Source organism: Geospiza fortis, unplaced genomic scaffold, assembly GCF_000277835.1.
Source record: "Geospiza fortis unplaced genomic scaffold, GeoFor_1.0 scaffold53, whole genome shotgun sequence".
NCBI lineage: Eukaryota > Metazoa > Chordata > Aves > Passeriformes > Thraupidae > Geospiza > Geospiza fortis.
The window spans coordinates 9,867,137-9,885,344 of record NW_005054305.1 but is presented as its reverse complement, the minus strand read 5'-3'; the positions used below and the strand labels follow the sequence as shown (position 1 = coordinate 9,885,344).

The 18,208-nt window shown below is 36.7% G+C and overlaps 1 protein-coding gene across 1 annotated transcript; it reads left to right on the top strand.

The window, feature by feature from the left end:
• The first annotated feature begins 169 nt into the window (after positions 1 to 169).
• Positions 170 to 12,922, top strand: LYPLA1 (lysophospholipase 1). The gene is made up of 8 exons (XM_031066516.1): positions 170 to 195; positions 3,239 to 3,304; positions 4,838 to 4,885; positions 5,736 to 5,806; positions 6,383 to 6,456; positions 7,224 to 7,325; positions 7,861 to 8,037; positions 9,428 to 12,922. The coding sequence occupies exons 3-8, from the start codon at positions 4,845 to 4,847 to the stop codon at positions 9,479 to 9,481; spliced, it is 519 nt and encodes a 172-aa protein (XP_030922376.1). The 5' UTR covers positions 170 to 195; positions 3,239 to 3,304; positions 4,838 to 4,844; the 3' UTR covers positions 9,482 to 12,922.
• Positions 12,923 to 18,208: the final 5,286 nt, after the last annotated feature.

Here is an 18,208-nt window from a genome sequence, read left to right as displayed (position 1 = left end):
GGGGAAGTGAGCGAAGCGGAGTTTTCTTGGGAGAAAGTGGTCCGTGCTCCGAACCGCGCCTGACCTTGGGTGGGCGCCTGGGGCTCGTGTGCTTGTTCAGTGATCCTAAACCTCTGCCTTTGTTGTCTTTTTTTTTGTGTTGTTGCTGTTTTATTTCCCTCAGGTCATTTTTCTTCACGGATTAGGAGATACCGGGTGTGTATTCTGATCTATTGCATACTCAGTAGCTATTATACTTTCAAATATAACCTGCATATTTTAAGCACGTGAGCAGTTAAAATTTACTTAAGCTTCTTATTTTGCCTTTTACTGACTGCAGCGGCCAACAGCAGATAAAACTTCACATGTCCTGCAATGATGGTGACAACTATTTAATTAAAATTTTCCACCAAGTCCTTGAAAACTTTACTCACCTAATTTGGTCTGAATATGATCTCTCTTTTGTTCCTGAGACAAACTTTTTAGAAAAAGAAGTCTGTGGTTTTTTTGATCATTTGCTGTCCTGAGAGTGGGTTTCTGGTTATTCCTGTGTTTGTCTAAATTTAGAGTTCCTTTTTATTCTAGACTTGTGGATTGTTGGTTTGCCAATAGCTGCTGTTAGTCCGTGGTTTCTTCATCAATATGTCATACTTACACTAAAATCCAGATCTCTTTGATCTATATAAGCAAACTCCAAAGTAGTCACCTAATATCTACAGATTTTTGTCTCTGAAATACGGTCTTCAGACTCCAAAAAAAACGCCCCCCAAATAAAATGTGTAATGCCTTCTTGCCTTGTTCCTGTTATTTCCATGTTTGAATAGAAATGAAAAGAGTAGGGAATTTCTGGGAGGCATTCTAGCTCTGGTGTAATGTTTCCTTTTGAAGCTTGTGTGTGCCCAGAAATAAGCATGCATTCATTAAAGCCATTGAATTAACAAGTTAAGAGAGTGTTGAAGCCTTTTTAGTGGAAGACTTTAAAGGAATTGGCACTTAGATACTGAAAATAAGAAGCATGAATGCTTTGTCTGTTGTGCTCCCTTGTGGCCAAAATTACATATTATTATTTTAAGAACTTTTTTTTTTTGTCATTACCTGGAACTTGAATGTTGCCTCTAGGTTGAAACTTGCTACGTTATTTTTTTCCAAAGTACTTACTAAAATTAGCTATCAGAATCAAAGCTTGCATAATCTGGGTGTTTAGTAAGTTAAAAAAATCAAGTCCATGCACTTGGCAGTATTCTACAAGTGGAGGTTTTTGCTCTGATTTGTTGTGCTGACACAACACCTTGTTTGCATTACCCCTCTTCCATTCTGCTGGTAGGAGGCAGCTGAGGCAGCAGTACTGCCTGCATCTTGGCACCAAATATTCAGCAAGTGATTGCAGAATCTTTTGAGCTTTTGGAATTTGAGTCCTTGCAAATTGGCTTGGTGTTTGTTTTGGCAGGGGGTAAAAAATAGACTTTCTCTTTAACCTAAGTTGTATTCCCTAGACAAGGTGGCATTTCCATTTCAGTGTCAGAGCTAATGCACAGCCTCAATCTTGCAAATGCAGTGAGCAAACTGGAACGTCTGCATTTGACAAGACATGACACCTCTGTGGAAATACAGTGATTCAGGTGTATTTCTTCTTCTAGTCTGCTGCAGATTAGATTAGATAGACTGCCTTTGACATACTGTTGATTGTGGGTTTTTTAAGTAAAAGCTGCAGGAGTGACCCAAAAAATTGTCTGAAGCAAACCTATTAACAATTTTATAACTTCCCCCAGTTCAAACTGACCTTTTCCACTTCACATTAATTTCTAAATTGATCACTTCCATTTACCAGCTGCATTTTTCTTACTCTGGAAAGTGTTTTACAGAGGTTACATGCTTTTTCTGTCTTAGCTCCTGTATAAATGGCACTTAAAGATTGGTACATGCTTGTCAGAATCTGAACAAAAGGTGCCATATAGAGAATTGTTCTAAGGAGCCTGCATTAGTATGTACACAATGTTGTTTTTCAAATTTGCCAACTTAGGCTTCATAATTGGCTAAAAAATGTCCCTAAATTCTTATGTAGCTATTTTTTCTCAATGGTATTTTTCCTTTAGACTATTATTCAACCCTCTGTGATACTGCAAATATTGTGCAAATCATATTTCCTGCAATTTGTTAATAATATATCTAAAATTTCTGATAGGAACTAGGCTGAGATACAGTCATTGCTTCAAATGTCAGTGTGTTGGAAATGCCTTCAACTTCAGGTAGCATACATTAATTAAGTTTTCAGGGTGGCATTAAAACTAAACCAATTATGCTTTTATGGCTGGTCTGCTGTTGGTCTGATTAGTTCAACTGTATCACTGATGAATTTGTTAAAGGTGTTCCCTGCTTAGAACCAAATTCCCAGTATCTAATTTAGTGGAATAGAGTTAGGAATACTAAATGATGAGAAAAATCAGGAAATATAGGTGAAATGAGTATTCTGGAAAGCCAAGTGCAGGCATGTGCAGTGGTTGTGCATGGGTTCAGATTTGGGTCAAAGTCAGTTCCTGTCTAAATGAGGCCTGGAGTGAGTCTTGACCTTACACTCTCCGGTGTTCTGGTTTGGAGGAAGCTCATTAACTCACCTGCTGTGCAGATCTTGTTTTGTTATGGACTCTCATATACAGTATCTACTTGAGATTAAAAAGCCACTGCAGTCTGGGGTGTTGTTCAGGACTGCCTGAATCCAAGAGCATTCAAGCTGAGCTGGAGTTAATAGGGCTGATTGATTGGGTTGGATCCATGTGGAGTTAGCTTAGGTGTCAGTTTGCTACTATCCCACGTCAAGAAATGTGCTTCACAGAATGCCAAGCTGGCTGTCAGAGAAGCTGTCTGAGCTCTGCAGGAGCAGCAAAGCAGCCTCTGTGCTGCCTGGAAGCAGGATACCTGTGTGCATCTGTTCTGGCACACAAATTAATAAAGCCAGACAGATACAGAGTGGGCTTTGCTTGGAGCCAGGGTGATATTTCTGTAGCTGCACCACAACTATGGCAGCCAAATTAGATCAAGTCTTTCTGACTATATATATGCCACAAGCATTCAAGGGCTGAAAAAACCTTCTAACTTTAGCACTACATTCATAGTATACTGTGGTTGATGTAAATATTTTCTAAAAGTGTGTTGATATTGATCTAATTTAGCATGTTTCATTCTTGGTCTGTGCTGATGCACCAGCTCAGAAATAAGAGCTAAGCCAAAACCTAAAATCAGTTGAAAATGTTTTTGTTAACAGGCACGGATGGTCAGAAGCACTCGCTGGTATCAAAAGCCCCCATGTGAAATACATTTGCCCGCATGCGTAAGTTTGTAACTTTCTTGTTTTACCTTTTTCTGTAGAGACATCATCTGTTAAGACACTTGTGCAGATGTCAGAGAGACACCTCAAAAGTGAGATGGTATCTGGCTATCCCTGCATTTTTGTTTTATATATAAAAGCCCATTCAAAAATAGTGCCGATGCTGTTAAATGTTTTTTGTTTTCAGGAATTTCTGTGTGATTTACTTTGGGGTAAAAGTACATTTTTATTTGTACTTTGGTTCTGGTACTTATTCAGACTGAAAACATACTTGTAAAGTTTTAGGTACAAAGTTATATTATTTTGACTTTTTTCCCAGTGGATTGAGTTGTTTGTTGGTTTCTTTTTTCCCTTCAACAATTTTTTGTCAAAAACAGTTTTATCAAGGAATATTTTTTTTTTGTATTTTATTTACCATTGCACATAATTTGCATTAGCCAGCAGTACTTAAACTTAGTGTGTATAGTGGGTTGAAACTTGTAGTAGATTAGGTGTGTGTATAGTAGATTGAAACTTGCTGTAGGTTACAAAGAAATTTAAAGATTGACCGGATAGTGATATTTTCAGCAAATAATTCAATTGGGCTGTCTTTGTGTGCAATTTGAGAAGTTAAATACTTCTAAGCATGATCAGGCAGCAGTAAATAAGGCAGTAAGATCTATCTACTATTGGCTTGGTGGTAGAAAAACTAATAAAGTATAATCTTAATTTATTTTAACACAAAATTTAGATTGTCTCTTGCTCCAGTGGTCTTGGCAGATATGGAGCAGAGATGGTAGGGAGAGAAGGAAGCAATGTTTTGGTGTATTACTGAGCTGTGGTTTATTTATTTATTTTACCACATGCCCCAGCTTTGCTGAACCATTCAAAAGGAGCTTAGCAATATCTGCTGTTTTCTTTGCTTGCCCTTTGTCTTCTTTCAGTCCTTCCCCACAGAACTTATCCTGCTCAGTTGCTATAGATTAAAACTCAATCCAGGTTTGATCCATGGCATGATCCCCTGAAGCTGCCTTGCTGTGGCTGAAGAGATGTCACAGGGCTGGGAGGGAGCCCAGCAGTGAGGGCAGGCACTGCCCAAGCAGATTCAGCTGCTGACAGAAGCATGCATGGCCAGGCTCCACCATGTGCTGCTTTTGGCTGCATCCCGGTGATGCTGCTGTATAAGGTGCCCTAATCCACTGAACTTGTGAATGGAACTGTGATAAATAATTCCTAATTACAAATAAGTAAATTATATATGTATATTAAAAAATGTTTTTGAGATATATGCACTCACACACATGCACATTTAAAGCAGCCCATTACTGTTTTGCTTGCTCTCCATAGAGAGTGGTAATTCAACCCTGAATATTAAATGTGTTTGGGCTGGCAGGTTTCAAGAGAGTTTCTTCAACAGATGCTGCAAAACAACTAATGTTAATTACTGCTTAAAAGTAAGACAGAGTTAGAGGATACGCAATTTCATGATGTTCCTGCATCTGCATTATTGAATTTCAGTATATAGCTTATGTCAGGAGTGTTCATTCTCATTTCTAGGCCAGTTATGCCTGTTTCTTTGAACATGAACATGTCTATGCCATCCTGGTAAGTATTTTTTCAAATGCAGGCAGTTTTAATCAAATTATATCTGGGGCTATGAACTCATTGTTCTTCATTTAAAATCATGAACAACCTGAGTATCTGGTTTTAATCACATACAAGCATAAACCATTTTACTTTAGATATTTTCTTATGAAAGAACAGAACTAAAAGGGCTGTCATGAGTACATTCTAATTATCATTTTGTATCTGTGGTAGTGATTATTCCTCAGGACTAATCTGTATATCTTAGAACAAAACCCCATTTTATTCTACATGTATGGTCTGTAGTATGCATTGTGTCTGAATTCCTAGACAGTAGAAGCAGAGACTTGGAGTGGAAATATTATTGCTACTAGTGAGTAGTATTTGGTGGGTCAGTAGGATATGTAGAAACTGTTCTCTAGAACATCCATTCTGAATAGAGAACAAGAAGAACATGGTAGATTTCAATGATCTGAAACCAGTCTTCAGTTTTATTGGATTTTGGGCTTTCTCCCCTCCCTCCAGAGTAACTTGTGTTTGTTTTTCTTGTATTTCTTCAAACCATATTTTAATTTCTATGTGCAGCAAAATTCCTGCTAATATTTTTTGAGTAAATATCAAAACTGTGCTGCTTAATCTGCAGTAAGTTACAGAAGATGTCAAAACTCAGAAAAGCCTTGTTGACTAGATCTAGTCTTTTAAGCCACATTCACAGATTGTGCACTGTTTCTTGTGATCTCTGGGTAGTTAGTAATAAACAATATGACAGCTAACATTTTTGTCTGGAAAACATCCAGATTTCATTATTTGTGTATTAAGGAAGTGGAATGGATGCTCTAATGAGTAATGCTCTTGTTGATGTTTTTGTAAGGTTTGATATCATTGGACTTTCTCCAGATTCACAGGAAGATGAAGCTGGAATCAAGCAGGCAGCGGAGAATGGTATACTTAGGAGTATTTTTTATGTCTTAAAAGTACTTCCAGGTATTCTTGAAAATTAACTATCAGTCTGAAACAGATTTTCTAAAGCCAATATTTTTTTTAGGGAAAAGAATATGTGTATATGGTATTATCAGTGACCAAAGTTTAGCTAGATTAATTGTTTATTTTTTGTTTGTTTTTTAACTTTATTAGTAAGTAGAGTAATTCACCAGTATAAACACTTCATACTCTGAAATATGGGAACAATTGTAGGTTTTTTTAAAGAGCTTTTGGGTAGTGCAGCAGGTCAGAGCCGTATTAGCATCCAGTTGTGTTGCTTTTACTTGGAAGAGGATGCCATCTTCCCAACACTGGTGCTTTTGCAAAAGCTATTTGCATGTATTTCTCTTTGGAAATGATGCAGTGGCACTGACATTTCTGACTGTACTCTAGATCTTCTGGTAGTTTTAATGTATAGAAGCCTAGATTTTCCTTTCACTAGCCTTCACTTGATGCCAGGAAGAAGGTGTTTTTCCTCCTGTGGACTTTCTAGAGAATGGAGTGGATTTTAACAGCTGGCCTTTATTTATGTTGCAGTTAAAGCACTGATAGATCAAGAAGTAAAAAACGGAATTCCTTCTAATAGAATTATTCTGGGAGGCTTTTCTCAGGTAAGGTATGATTAGAAAGAACCATTGTCTTTTTTTCTAGGAAAGTAACCTAGCTTTATTAACTTCATAAATCCAGACACTTAAATTGAAATCAGCTGATGTTAGATGCCTCTAAAATTTTAAGGTGCCAATTTTCCTCTGCTTTAACAAGTGAAGTTTTTTGGTTTTATGCAAATAATTATTGTTCACTGGAAAATGAACATACCTGTGTAAAAAAGGTACTAAAATAAATTGTCTGTTTAAAATCTTTGTGCACATAACCTACATATATTTGCTTGAAAATTTTGGTCGTATTTTTAATTGAAATTGCTAGCGATTTGGTGGTCTGGATTTATTTGGGAAATCTTTTCCTTTACACTTGTAAGGCATCTGTGGTAGGTAGGTTAGTTGATTAATTGGTCTATACATCAACTTCCCCAGTCTGCATGCAAATGAATTAAATATTAAAGTACTGAAAATAATGTTGTGATAAAATTATTACAGTGATAAAATGTTGTGAGTAATAGTCTTTGGTTTAGGGGTTTTTTTTGACAGCTGTTAATTACAGTAAATTTGCTGACTTACTTCTGAATTGACCACATGGACTTGGAAGGGAGGATAAAAAGCAAAACAAATACTGTACATAAATACTGCTTTTAGTTGTTGGCTCTAAAGAAGAAGAGATTGTAATAGGAAAAATTTAAAGGAGAAATCAGGGATTTTGAAGCAAACATTAAAAAGAATTTTACTGTCATTTTTCTAATAATACTTATATCTCTTTATTTTAGGGAGGTGCTTTATCACTGTATACAGCTCTTACAACCCATCAGAAATTAGCAGGTGTCGTAGCCCTCAGCTGTTGGCTTCCTCTACGGGCTTCTTTTCCTCAGGTATTTGTTTCTTTCCTGAGATGATTTGCACTTGGGGAATGAGTATCTCTGAAGATTGAATCTTATGTAAGAATTATTGGTCATCATTATTACTAGATGACTGGTGTTTGATAATTTGGAAGTTTTTAAAATAGGGCCTTAAAATTTTAGATTTTGTTAAGTAAGGAAAATGAAGAAGCACTCAGTAGCTATTTTTGCTTAAAATGACACTACTAGAAAATTTAAAGGATATAACAAATTTTCCTTGAAGTTTAATTTTTTGTCTGCCATTTGTTCCATCTGCAAGGCACTATCTTATTAGAGACTGGTTGTTTGAGCAAAGTTTCAGGCTTTTAACTTGGCCAGAAATTATGACTTTGTGTTACAGAACTTTTTGTCAAAATTCTATTTGCTGGTGTTTGAGCTTAATGTGTTATCAGGTACAGAGCTTACTTCATGGTATAGTACCATGGGGTTGTTTTATTTCAAAGGTGTTAGCCTTATCTCACTTAGTGTCTCTTTCTTCTCTTCTCCTGTCTAATTCCACCCCTCCTAGGGCCCTATCAGTGGTGTCAACAAGGATATTGCTGTTCTTCAGTGCCATGGAGACTGTGACCCCCTGGTTCCTGTAATGTTTGGTTCCCTCACTGTTGAGAAGCTGAAGACTATGATAAATCCAGCCAATGTAACCTTCAAGACCTACTCTGGCATGATGCATAGTTCATCTCTTGAGGTAATTTTCTAAATACACCTTGTTTTAGCTGGTTATAGTTAATTCTTTTTCCTTCAAAACTAATATTTATAGGCTTTTTGTGGGGGGGTTAGTTTTTGTTTATTCTGTTTGTTTTGGGTTTTTTTCTTTTTTTTTTTTTTTAATAAATGCTTTGTGCTACTTATTTGGGTGAGTTACTGAATTCTGGGCTAAAAAGCATCCAAAGCAGAAGTTTGTATGACAGGTGAGAACTTCCTTGTAAGATTGTATTTTGGGGACTAGGTGACTTGGTCTATAAAATGCTCTTTTCCCCAGATTTTTCTTATTTGCTTAGTTAAAAAAAAGCTAATTAGAATTAAAGACAAATTCTCATAGCATAAATCCAAGATGGTGTTTTGGGGAGAAGAATCCTGGTAATTCTGTGAAGGGAGACATTGAAGGAGTAGGGAGGGAGGTCTGGCACTATGGAAGAGGCAGCCTCAGAACCTGTATTTATGGTTCTGGCTCAGCAGACAGCTGAGCTGATGTAAGAACTTCCTGCTCCCAGAAAGGGGTGGACTCCTTCTGTTCCTGACCTCGTGGCCCTCACTTCCTCCTTGTACCGGCTCTGGGGCAGATCAGAAACTTCCTTGAATCATTTGAATTTGCTAAAATGGCAAAAGCTGCAGCCTTCAGTGTTTGCAGCCATAGGGAGCTGGAGCATCAGAACTCACAGAAAGTAAGTGATGGGAGCAAGAAATCAAAGAGGAAGCAAAGAACAGATTTGCCAGCAGCAGTAACATTGTTAATTTAGATTGTTGCATCTTGTGGGAACTGTAACTTTAAACAACCTCTTTGTAACATTTACAGAGAGTAGTATTGCACTTAGCCTGTAATATTGCTGAGCAATATTACACATTGCTAATATATTTGTGTTCTTTCTTACAACAGTGACTTAACTAAAAAAAAGATTACCACGGATTAGTTTCTCAGTCTTGTTTGCTGTGTTTCTTTTCCTTAAGGAAGGAAGTATCCTGAAAATGAAACTGGATGGTTAGGAGGAGGAGTTGCTGGCTTTCCATGCTGCTGCTAACTTGTAAAAGTTTAAAGTATACGGAAAGCTATGGCCTTAGCTACACGGTCAACCTGCTGCTATCAAGATCACTTAATATGTAGCTTGCCTGTTCAGCTCCAGAGGAAGAGAAAAAGTAGTCTTTGCTTTTTTTCTTGTATTTTAGTCTCTGCTAAGTGCATATCAGCACTGTGAAGTTATCAGCCTTGACTTGTGTGCAGAGTGGTAATTAAGTAACTGATTGCTCAATATTTCTAGCCCAGCTGCTCATTATAACTCAAATGTTAAAGCATGATTTAGTGTAGCTGATTACGTAATAGTAGAGGACTTCAACTAATACAGACTTTTATCTTTAAACAGGAAATGATGGATGTAAAACAGTTCATAGACAAACATCTACCTCCCATAGACTGAACTGATCTGTGAGAAGCCTTCTATATAAATACACCAGCATCAACTGTGGTAGAGTGTTAAATCTTTTCATATGCCTGATAGGAAACATTATTTCTATACCTGCAGTGTTACTACTGTGTTGCAAATTTATACTTACAATGAAGATTAAATAATGCACATGTAAAAGAAAGGATAATCTTTTTAGTATTTTTCACCCAGTGCTGGGAAGGATGTGAATGAGGGAACTAGGTAACAATGACAGAATGTAACTGTTTTAAGATGTCTGATTATTTTTTTTCTTGATTGCAGAATTTCAGACTATTTGTACAAGTACAAATAAAAAGCTAAATTTAAATGAGCAACATAGATGTGACCAGTTAAGTTTTACTTGAAATGTGATTTGTTCTTTCTTTCTTCATTGAAAACATATAGCATTTCTTTTATGTAATGAATGCATAAAGAATACAACATAAAACACAGTGGGCATAAAGTACAGAACATGTAATGTAGTGGGCATATGATGGTAGAATAAATGCTACCAGGGATAAAGCTTAAGGATTATATGTTAATTGTTTAACAGATAAGGAGGGTTGTTCTACAATGGCTAGAAGTCAGCAAAGGTATTTCTTATATTTAAACCACCCCAATTTTAAAATGTTCATATAGATAAATACTGTGGAAATTCTAAAGGGATGCATTCCTTATTAGACTGTTGTTTGTCTTATTGTCTTTTTTCTTTTAAACTCATTGCAAATGTTGACTTGGAACAGAATTCTGAAAAAGTACATAGGATTAATTTGAGTTTTGTTAAAAAAATCCTTGTTTTCATACTGAATATTCATCTGATGCTTTATTTGTAGTTTTCATTTGTTTATGTATTTCACATGAACAACTACAGAATATTGTTTTGATTTTTTTTCTCTGTACTTTGGAGAAAATAACTGAAAATAGTGCATGTATGTAGTTCTGTGTATTGTTGAACTCTTATCTGTAACACACTTATTTGAATTATTTTTTGCTAGAAATATAAGTGCAATTGGGATATAACTTAGCTAAACTTAAAAGTGATACTTTTAGGTAATACCATATAATACCTCCTCTTATTACATGTTGAGACTTTATTTTTTTTTTCTGAATTGGAACAAAGCATTTTCTTTTAAAATCTATTTTTCTACATTTCCCCAGATCAGTATAGCCTAGGAATATGAAGACCTATCCTGGGAAAAATGAGTAAATTTACAAGATACAGAAGGTTTCTTCTTTCAAAACCTTAAAATTGTAGAATGCGCTGGTTTACAGGAGTCGATGCACACTCAATAGCTTTTTTTCAGTTCAGAGCCATAATTTACTGCTGGGAGCAGCTGTTCTGTAGCATTCAGAGGCTGTCACCACACTAGGAATGTTTAAAACAATGCACTACACTTTTTACTGCATAATTTGCTGCATAACAATGTTCTGTCCTTTCAGTGAAAGAATATTGACTGAAAGGATAGAATTGACATTTCCATTTTGGATGTATCTGTCATGTCAGCGCTGTGCTGCACACCAGGGGTCCTCTTACAGTGTGTGTGGATTTACATCAGGTATCTGCAAGTACAAATACATACATGGGGAATTGCACCTTTATATCTCTCCTCTAACATTGCTGCTGCTAGAGATCTGACCTCTTTACCTAGTCTGAGTAACCAGTTTTCAGTGCTTTTTTTTTTTTTTAATGTTGCACTTCATTTTTAGGAAGCTGCTTCTTTTCTAATCCAGTTTCTCTGGATTATTAAACATCTCTTAATATATAAAACTGAAAAAGAGTTTTTTTCCTAAATGGTAATGAAACAGTTTTAGATATTCCATCTGTGTAGTTAAGAGGGCATTTTTATTAACTTTGAAGTTTAATTAGTAATTTCTCTCAGTCGCTCTCTTCTATAGATCTGCCAATTTGTCTTTCAGTTAATTTAGTTCACAGAAGAAACCATAATGTTCTTACTGTAGTTGTGCCAAAGTTCTCTTGAGAAAACATTATGTCCTAGCTTGGAGTCATTCCCAAATTGCATTAGCTGATTTTGCAATTCTACTAAATTGCAGTCTGGTAAGCAAACTATATGTTATTTCTCACAGTTTTTAGATTTCTTTTCATTCCCCTGTAGTCTAAATAATTTCCTGAGCATTGGTGTATTTCCAAAGTTCTTGCACAAGCTTCTAATTTTTTCTTCATTGTTTTCATGTTCTGTTTGTAGATTTGTTGATAACTCTGTTCATCTGTCTTAACTTCTAATTGACTGTGTGCTCATTTCACATATTTTTCCTTCTTCAAGAATTAGTTTTAAAAAGTATTTCCAAGATGTTAAAATGAGATCTGCCCTAGCTTCCTTCTGTGTCAGCTCCATAACACTTTCTTCAACTTGGTGAACTGTGTTTACAGTTTGTGGTCACATTCTAGTACTTAGACACTCTAATCCAAGTCAGCTTCAGCACTGTCATGATGCTTTCAGATGTTTTTCTAGAAATGCTTTTTATGTGTTAACTTTGTTCAAACATTCAGCTATCATAACAAGACTCTTTTTCATATTGTTGTTTTGCTGCTTGCTGTATCTACAAAGAGCTGTGTTACCAAAGTCTGTATAAGTAAATATTTTGACTTGCTTTGAATTTCTGTATTCTAGGAAGAATACTCCTCCTTTTTTTTTTAATTCGGGGGTGCATGTTTATGTTGTGGTTGGGAGTTCTTGAAGAGCTCAGAAGCTAGACGAAACTTCATGTCTGTATGTCCTCCCATATTTCACTGTGTATGTTGAGCTCCTGTCTTTTGTAACTTCCCAGCTGGTTTTAAAGCTTTGTGTATGATCTTGCAGCTGAACATCTTCACTACCTGAAGTGATTCGATGCTGGGATTGTTGTTGTAATGTATGTACTTGAGGCTGAATAACAGCTCAGTCTGATGGGGGAGTTTTCATAGTATTCCATTAAAATGGAGAAGTCGGACTGTCAGTGTTCTACATATGAATGTCCTATCCTCTTAAACTACAATCTGAAACTTTCCAATACTGTCTATTCTTTGTAATGTGAGACTTTCCACCAAAGGAGATGTCTATCAAACCTGTGAAAGCATTGATAAGAAAATACCTTGCTTGCAGATCAGTTTGTTTCAATGGGTATCTAACTCCTTAATGTGTTCTTAATTTCACAATGGTACTTAAATTGGACTGCAGTTTTGTGCTGTCAGAAGTCTGACTTCTTGTTGGAATATATTGCCCACTTTTGAATAAACATGTTGAATTGCATATAATAAGCCAAAATTTCCAGCTATTCTTGAGGTAAAACTTTACTGGGGTCTGTGCTGTGGTGAGGGCTGTATGATTTGGTCTCTTTGTCCTATCTTGTATAATTACAACACAGTAGATTGGTAAAAGTACTGTACACTGTAACTGGTATTAGAACTGTTAATTAAAAAATGTTCTCTCTAGTGGAGTATACTGCACTTCATTGAAATAATTGGATCCATCTTTTATGTAGAGGTCTTATTTGAGTTGATGGATATGACTGAGGGCACACTGTAAGATGTTAATGAAGCCATATGTAGAAGGCCTGTCTCTTAAATTTTACAAACAAATACTGAACACTTATTCCTTGTGTTAAGAAATATAAGCCATTTATATTTACTATAAACATCTAAAATGTAATTTATTTTACTAATTTTATTTATGATAAGAAATCTTAACTTTGGAAATTATTTCTGTACTAGGGAAAATGTAAAAGCTTTCAATTTTTAATCATTGTGAAATAAATTTCAATTGGTATTTGGTCAAGTACTAAAGATTTTTTCCATACTTACCTGGAGGAAGTTGAGCTTTTACATGCTGTGAAACAGGCACTCTAGAGGCTCCTTGGAAATGTATGGTAATGTATGCATACTATAATACAGAAGAACAATGATTTGTAGTTACTGAAAAGAAAAATCACTTTCCAAGTAGGTTTTGCTACTTTGTTGAAAGAATCCTAAGTATGATTGGAGGGTGGTTTTCAAATTCTGAGTTAATTTTATTTTAACTTGTTTTCTTGGAATTTGCAATAATTTTGAAAGATCAAAGAAATTAAGTTATTTTCTAGTAAAGTTATTCTAGGACACTGAAGAGCCCAAGTCTTCTCACTCTGGATTGCTGCACCATTCTCTGGGTGTTCTGTGCTGTTGGAAAGGCTTTGAAGTTGATTTAGGTTTGGCATACACACCACTTCACAGATTTGTTAGAGAGACAATTTTCAGGTCAGGGGTTACATGGGCTATTTAGTTTAATATTTGAGGGCAATCAGTGCTATGCATAGTGCAGGGCACTCTAGAGAAAAAGTGGGATTATCTGGGAAGGGAGGGAATGAAGTGCATGTGTGGTAAAGGCAGACTTCCCCCTTCAAGAAGTTTAAAGCAACTTAAAGGCCACTTGTCTCCACAGACTGCAATGTCCAAAAGTCAGTGTGGAGTACAATGAGGAATTTCATAAATGCATGGGAATGTGTGGTAGATGCAGTGCTCTATGTGAATAGGTTGTGACAAATCAAGAGTCTAAGAATAGCTAGTAACAATAAAGATGCAGTATTACACAGAGCAATCTGCCAGTTTATATTTTTTGAAAAATATTTTGAGTAATGTTCAGTTTCTATTTGCTTTCAGCCCTGGAATCCCTGATAGAGTAATTGTGAGGAGAAAAATTGCCTAAAACTAGCGTAGTAAAAACTCCCAAAACAAGACAATGTAGTGTATTAACTTTATCCAAATATAGTATGACAGCAGTGATGTAAGTGAAGAACGTGACTCAAGAAGTTTTCAGAATGTCTGTTGGTTAAATTAAGAATGTGATTCTTTGAAGATTAATAGCTGTAGAACAGATTTCCCCTTCTTGCCCTGCCCTGCCCCCCTTTTTTTTTCTTTCCTTTTCATTGCTTGCCACTCTCATCTTACCACATTTGCCTTTGGGGTAACAGATTTTATTAATTCTCTTTGAGTTGAACAGGTGCCTTTGATGTAGCTGATTAAAGTTGATTTAAACAAAGTACTTGTGTAATTTAATGGATGTCCACAAAGTGAACCAGTAGATAATGGTTTTCTTTTAGAACCAATTACTAGAAAAGAGCAACCCATTGCCTCCTTTTTCATCTGCAAAACTAGTAAAGCTTTAAAACTTCCAGCCAGTTTGCAGAGGTGTACTGAATTTGCTTCAGGCATCTAAGTGGGAGGTTTAGCTTGTGCTTGTGAGGAGAAAATAGACTTCCCTCATCTAAGGTTTGTTTTAAAGAGCTACTTCTCTGCATTAACAGATGGAGTCTGAATGTTCCTCAGCTGTGAATACAAGAAAACTCTTAAAGTAGCTTGTGCTTGAAATAATTTGCTAGCTGTGTTGTAGTATTTGAAATTATCAGAGAGGATCTTTAAAAGGCTTAAATATTTTAAGTCTATATTGAAAAAATAGATAAAGTTACTACAGAATAGAGAAGACTAATGAACTTAGAAACTCTAGAAACTAAAATAGAAGTAAAAAATCCCAAAACATTAGCTTAATTTTTTTATATATTTGAATGCCGACTGTTACTGCTTCTCAGTTGAAAAAAGTGAAGACATTTTGAAAAAGTAAATAGCATTTTGAAAAAAGTAAATAAAAAAACCCAACCCATCTGTTGTATAGCTATAGAACAACTAATGAAGATGTTTATTGCTATTTCAGAAGTTTTTGAACAAAATCTTTTTATGAGAAATCGGAACTTCCATTTGCTATAGCTCCCCTTATATGTCTGTGATTGGACTCATCTCCTCGTCCTCTGCAAAGGCTGGTGACCACTTGGCTGATTCAGACCAGCTGAGATTCTGTTTTGGAAGATCTAAGACATCGCACCCAGGGCTCAAATAAAGAGGAGAGGGTTAATAGCCATAACATGGTTACACAAAAGCTTTTGCAATGCTGTGAATGTTATATATTGCATAGTTGTGTTGCTACCTGATTAGAGGAGCTTTTTCCATACAGAATATCACTCCTGAAAATGTAGGATTTTAAGTGCCTTGATAGCAGTCCAGGGATTCTTTACTTCAAATTCTGCAGTAGTGAATGTGCCACTGTGTTGCCCCTCCTGCCCCAAATTTCCGAAGATGCTGTCTCATATCAAATGAGACTAGTCAGTAAAAATTGACATCATTTCATAAGTTCACTCTTTTAGGAAGAGTCATCTCTGCCTGCTAAGTCTTAGTATTGCAGAAGGCCCCATGGTCCAGCAAATGAGAGAGTTGGACACAGGCTTTCTGCATGAGCAGGTGTGCAAAACCCTTTAGAAAATGTTGCAAGAGAAAAGTGAGGATGTGCCATAACAGGTAAGTGCAGTGCAACAAACAGTGTGTTATTTCTTCTGTCTAATGTGTTAATTTAGGAGAAAGATGCTAAACAGAAAGGAAAAGGTCAGTTAGGTTGTTTTTCCCTCTCCTATTCTTCTTTGGACTTGGAGTGACATGTTATAGAAGAGATTGGTGCTGTACAAAGCTGCTTGGTTTAGAATCAGCTAAAAGAGAACAAGCATGAGGAGTGCTGTGTGTTCCTTTTCTATAAAGACTTGCCATCCCCAGGGTGGTGGAGCAGCTGATATAAAGAATTTGGTTAGTACTGGTTCAGTTAATTTATGCTGTTCTGGTAGCATACAATATAAATAATGTGAGCTGTATTATGTTGTCTTTTAATGCATCTACTTGCAAAAAATAAAAAGGGTATGCATTGCCATCTGATTATTCTTTGATTTCCCTACTGAAATATTTCTCTGATACTACTTTTTAAAGATTAGATGTTAAATAAGTACAATGTACTTTGCCTTTTATAAGTGCTCTCATGGGATTTAATTTATAATTGTCAGTTTCTCACCTGATACATTTTGGATGTCAATAGATTTCATCTGCATTTTGAACTCTATCCATGCATTTCCAGGGAAGTAAGTGTTGAATTGTATTTTTAAAAGAAATTTTAGAAAAATCTGGATGACTTTTTTCCAGAGTTTAAATGCATTTAAACTAGCCAAAGTGACTAATTTGAGATTTCTAGTTTTGTGATTGTATTTTCCCTGACCTAACTTATACCTACTGTAGAACATGTGCAAGCTTGTTGATCCTGTAGGGCAGCAATAGCTCTGAGCTGCCAACACCCTATGTGTTGTTTTTATCATTTATGTGATTGTGGTCAATCATCTAAATGAATGATGCTAAACTTCATTTGAGGTTAGCATCAGGTTAAATGCTGGTGTTTGATTATAACAGGTACTAGGTAACTAAATCTAGACAAAATGGAATTAAACCTGAAATGGCACAATCCCTTACATGTTGTGAGAAGATGCTTTCTGTTATTTTTGTCTTCCCAAAATCTGCTCCTGAATGAAAAGTTATTATTTTCCTTAAAAAATATTTTCTTTGTTCTTGTGGGGTTTTTTACCTCCTGTTGGGCAGAATAAACAAAAAAGCAGCAGACAAAGTTTCTGTATGCTTGTCCAGTTCATGGCCCAGATCTAACCCGGGGGAAGATCCTGTGTAGGTCCCAAATAATAATTCATTGTTTCTAATATGTGCAGGCTTTAGAGTTGACCATTGTGTCCATTGAGCAGGATGCAGAAGTGCCTAAAACCCACCTGTCTCTGGCTTCAAAACTCAGGACAGTCTTGCTGGCCAGTGCATGACAGAAAGTGTGTTTGATGGTTTTTCCTATAATGGCTTCCTTGAGTGCTGTTGGAGGAAAAGGTCTGCCTTGCCTGTTCTCCAAAATGTCCATATTTTACATTGGTTCACAACTGGGGCATCCACAGCATTTGACTGCTTATTAATAATGGATTTGAGTGGCTGTGTAAGCACCCTCCTGCATCTTAGGAAGGGATAATCTTCCTGTAACCTTCAGATGTGCCTGCTGTTGTTGTGAAGTAAACATTCCTGTTTTACAGCAAAAATGGTTTCATGATGCTGTTCTCAATCAAAAATCACAGTAACAAGGCACCTAGCTGATGAACAGAATTCCATTAGTAATGATGTGTAATATTTGTATGTCAAACTTTATAAATGTGGTATGTCCCACTGGAACACACACAAGATTTAAACTAGATCTAAGACTTAGAAGCACGGTAGCACCTCACAGTGTGATGCTTGGCCAATGCCAAAGTTTATTTCCAGCCCTGTTGTACTGCCTCAGAGCCTGTATCTTCCAAACTCCACTCTGAAGCTGCAATTTGAAACCCGCACTCCATTTTATATAAAAGTAACTATTAAAAAGATGTATGTATAAAAACCTTTTCTGTCAGAGGGGACAGGGGCTTTTCCCCGTCCCTCGGACGCCAGTAAAAATGAGGTGTCTGCTGTAATTCCGAGCCTCCTGCCAGCCGAAGAAAAGCTCGGTCGTTGGGAGGGGATTCCGGGCGGCGGGGTTCGCACTGTGCCCGTGGGTGCGAGCAGGGGCAGCGCTGGCAGCATTGCTGAGAGATGGGGAGGGTAAGAGGGTCGCAGAATCACAGGGTCAGAGAACCACAGACTATCGCGAATTGGAAAGGATCCGCTAGGATCATGGAGTCCGACTCCTGGCCCCGCACAGGACACCGAAGAATGACACCATGGGCCTGAAGAGCGTTGTCCAAACGCTTCTAGAAGTCGGTGCAGTGCCCAGTGAAGGTTGTCGGAGGTCAGACACTTATCACTGCATTTTTGCTGGGTTTGGGGCTTTTTCGGGGCAGCGCGGTGCGCGGGCGGCCGCAGCCCCG

Excerpts from the sequence above, each read along its gene's own strand:
- LYPLA1 (XM_031066516.1), top strand. The coding sequence starts at position 4,845 with ATGCCTGTTTCTTTGAACATGAACATGTCTATGCCATCCTG. Across the intron at positions 5,807-6,382 it reads CAAGCAGGCAGCGGAGAATG|TTAAAGCACTGATAGATCAA; the intron begins GTATACTTAGGA and ends TTTATGTTGCAG. Across the intron at positions 8,038-9,427 it reads TGCATAGTTCATCTCTTGAG|GAAATGATGGATGTAAAACA; the intron begins GTAATTTTCTAA and ends ATCTTTAAACAG.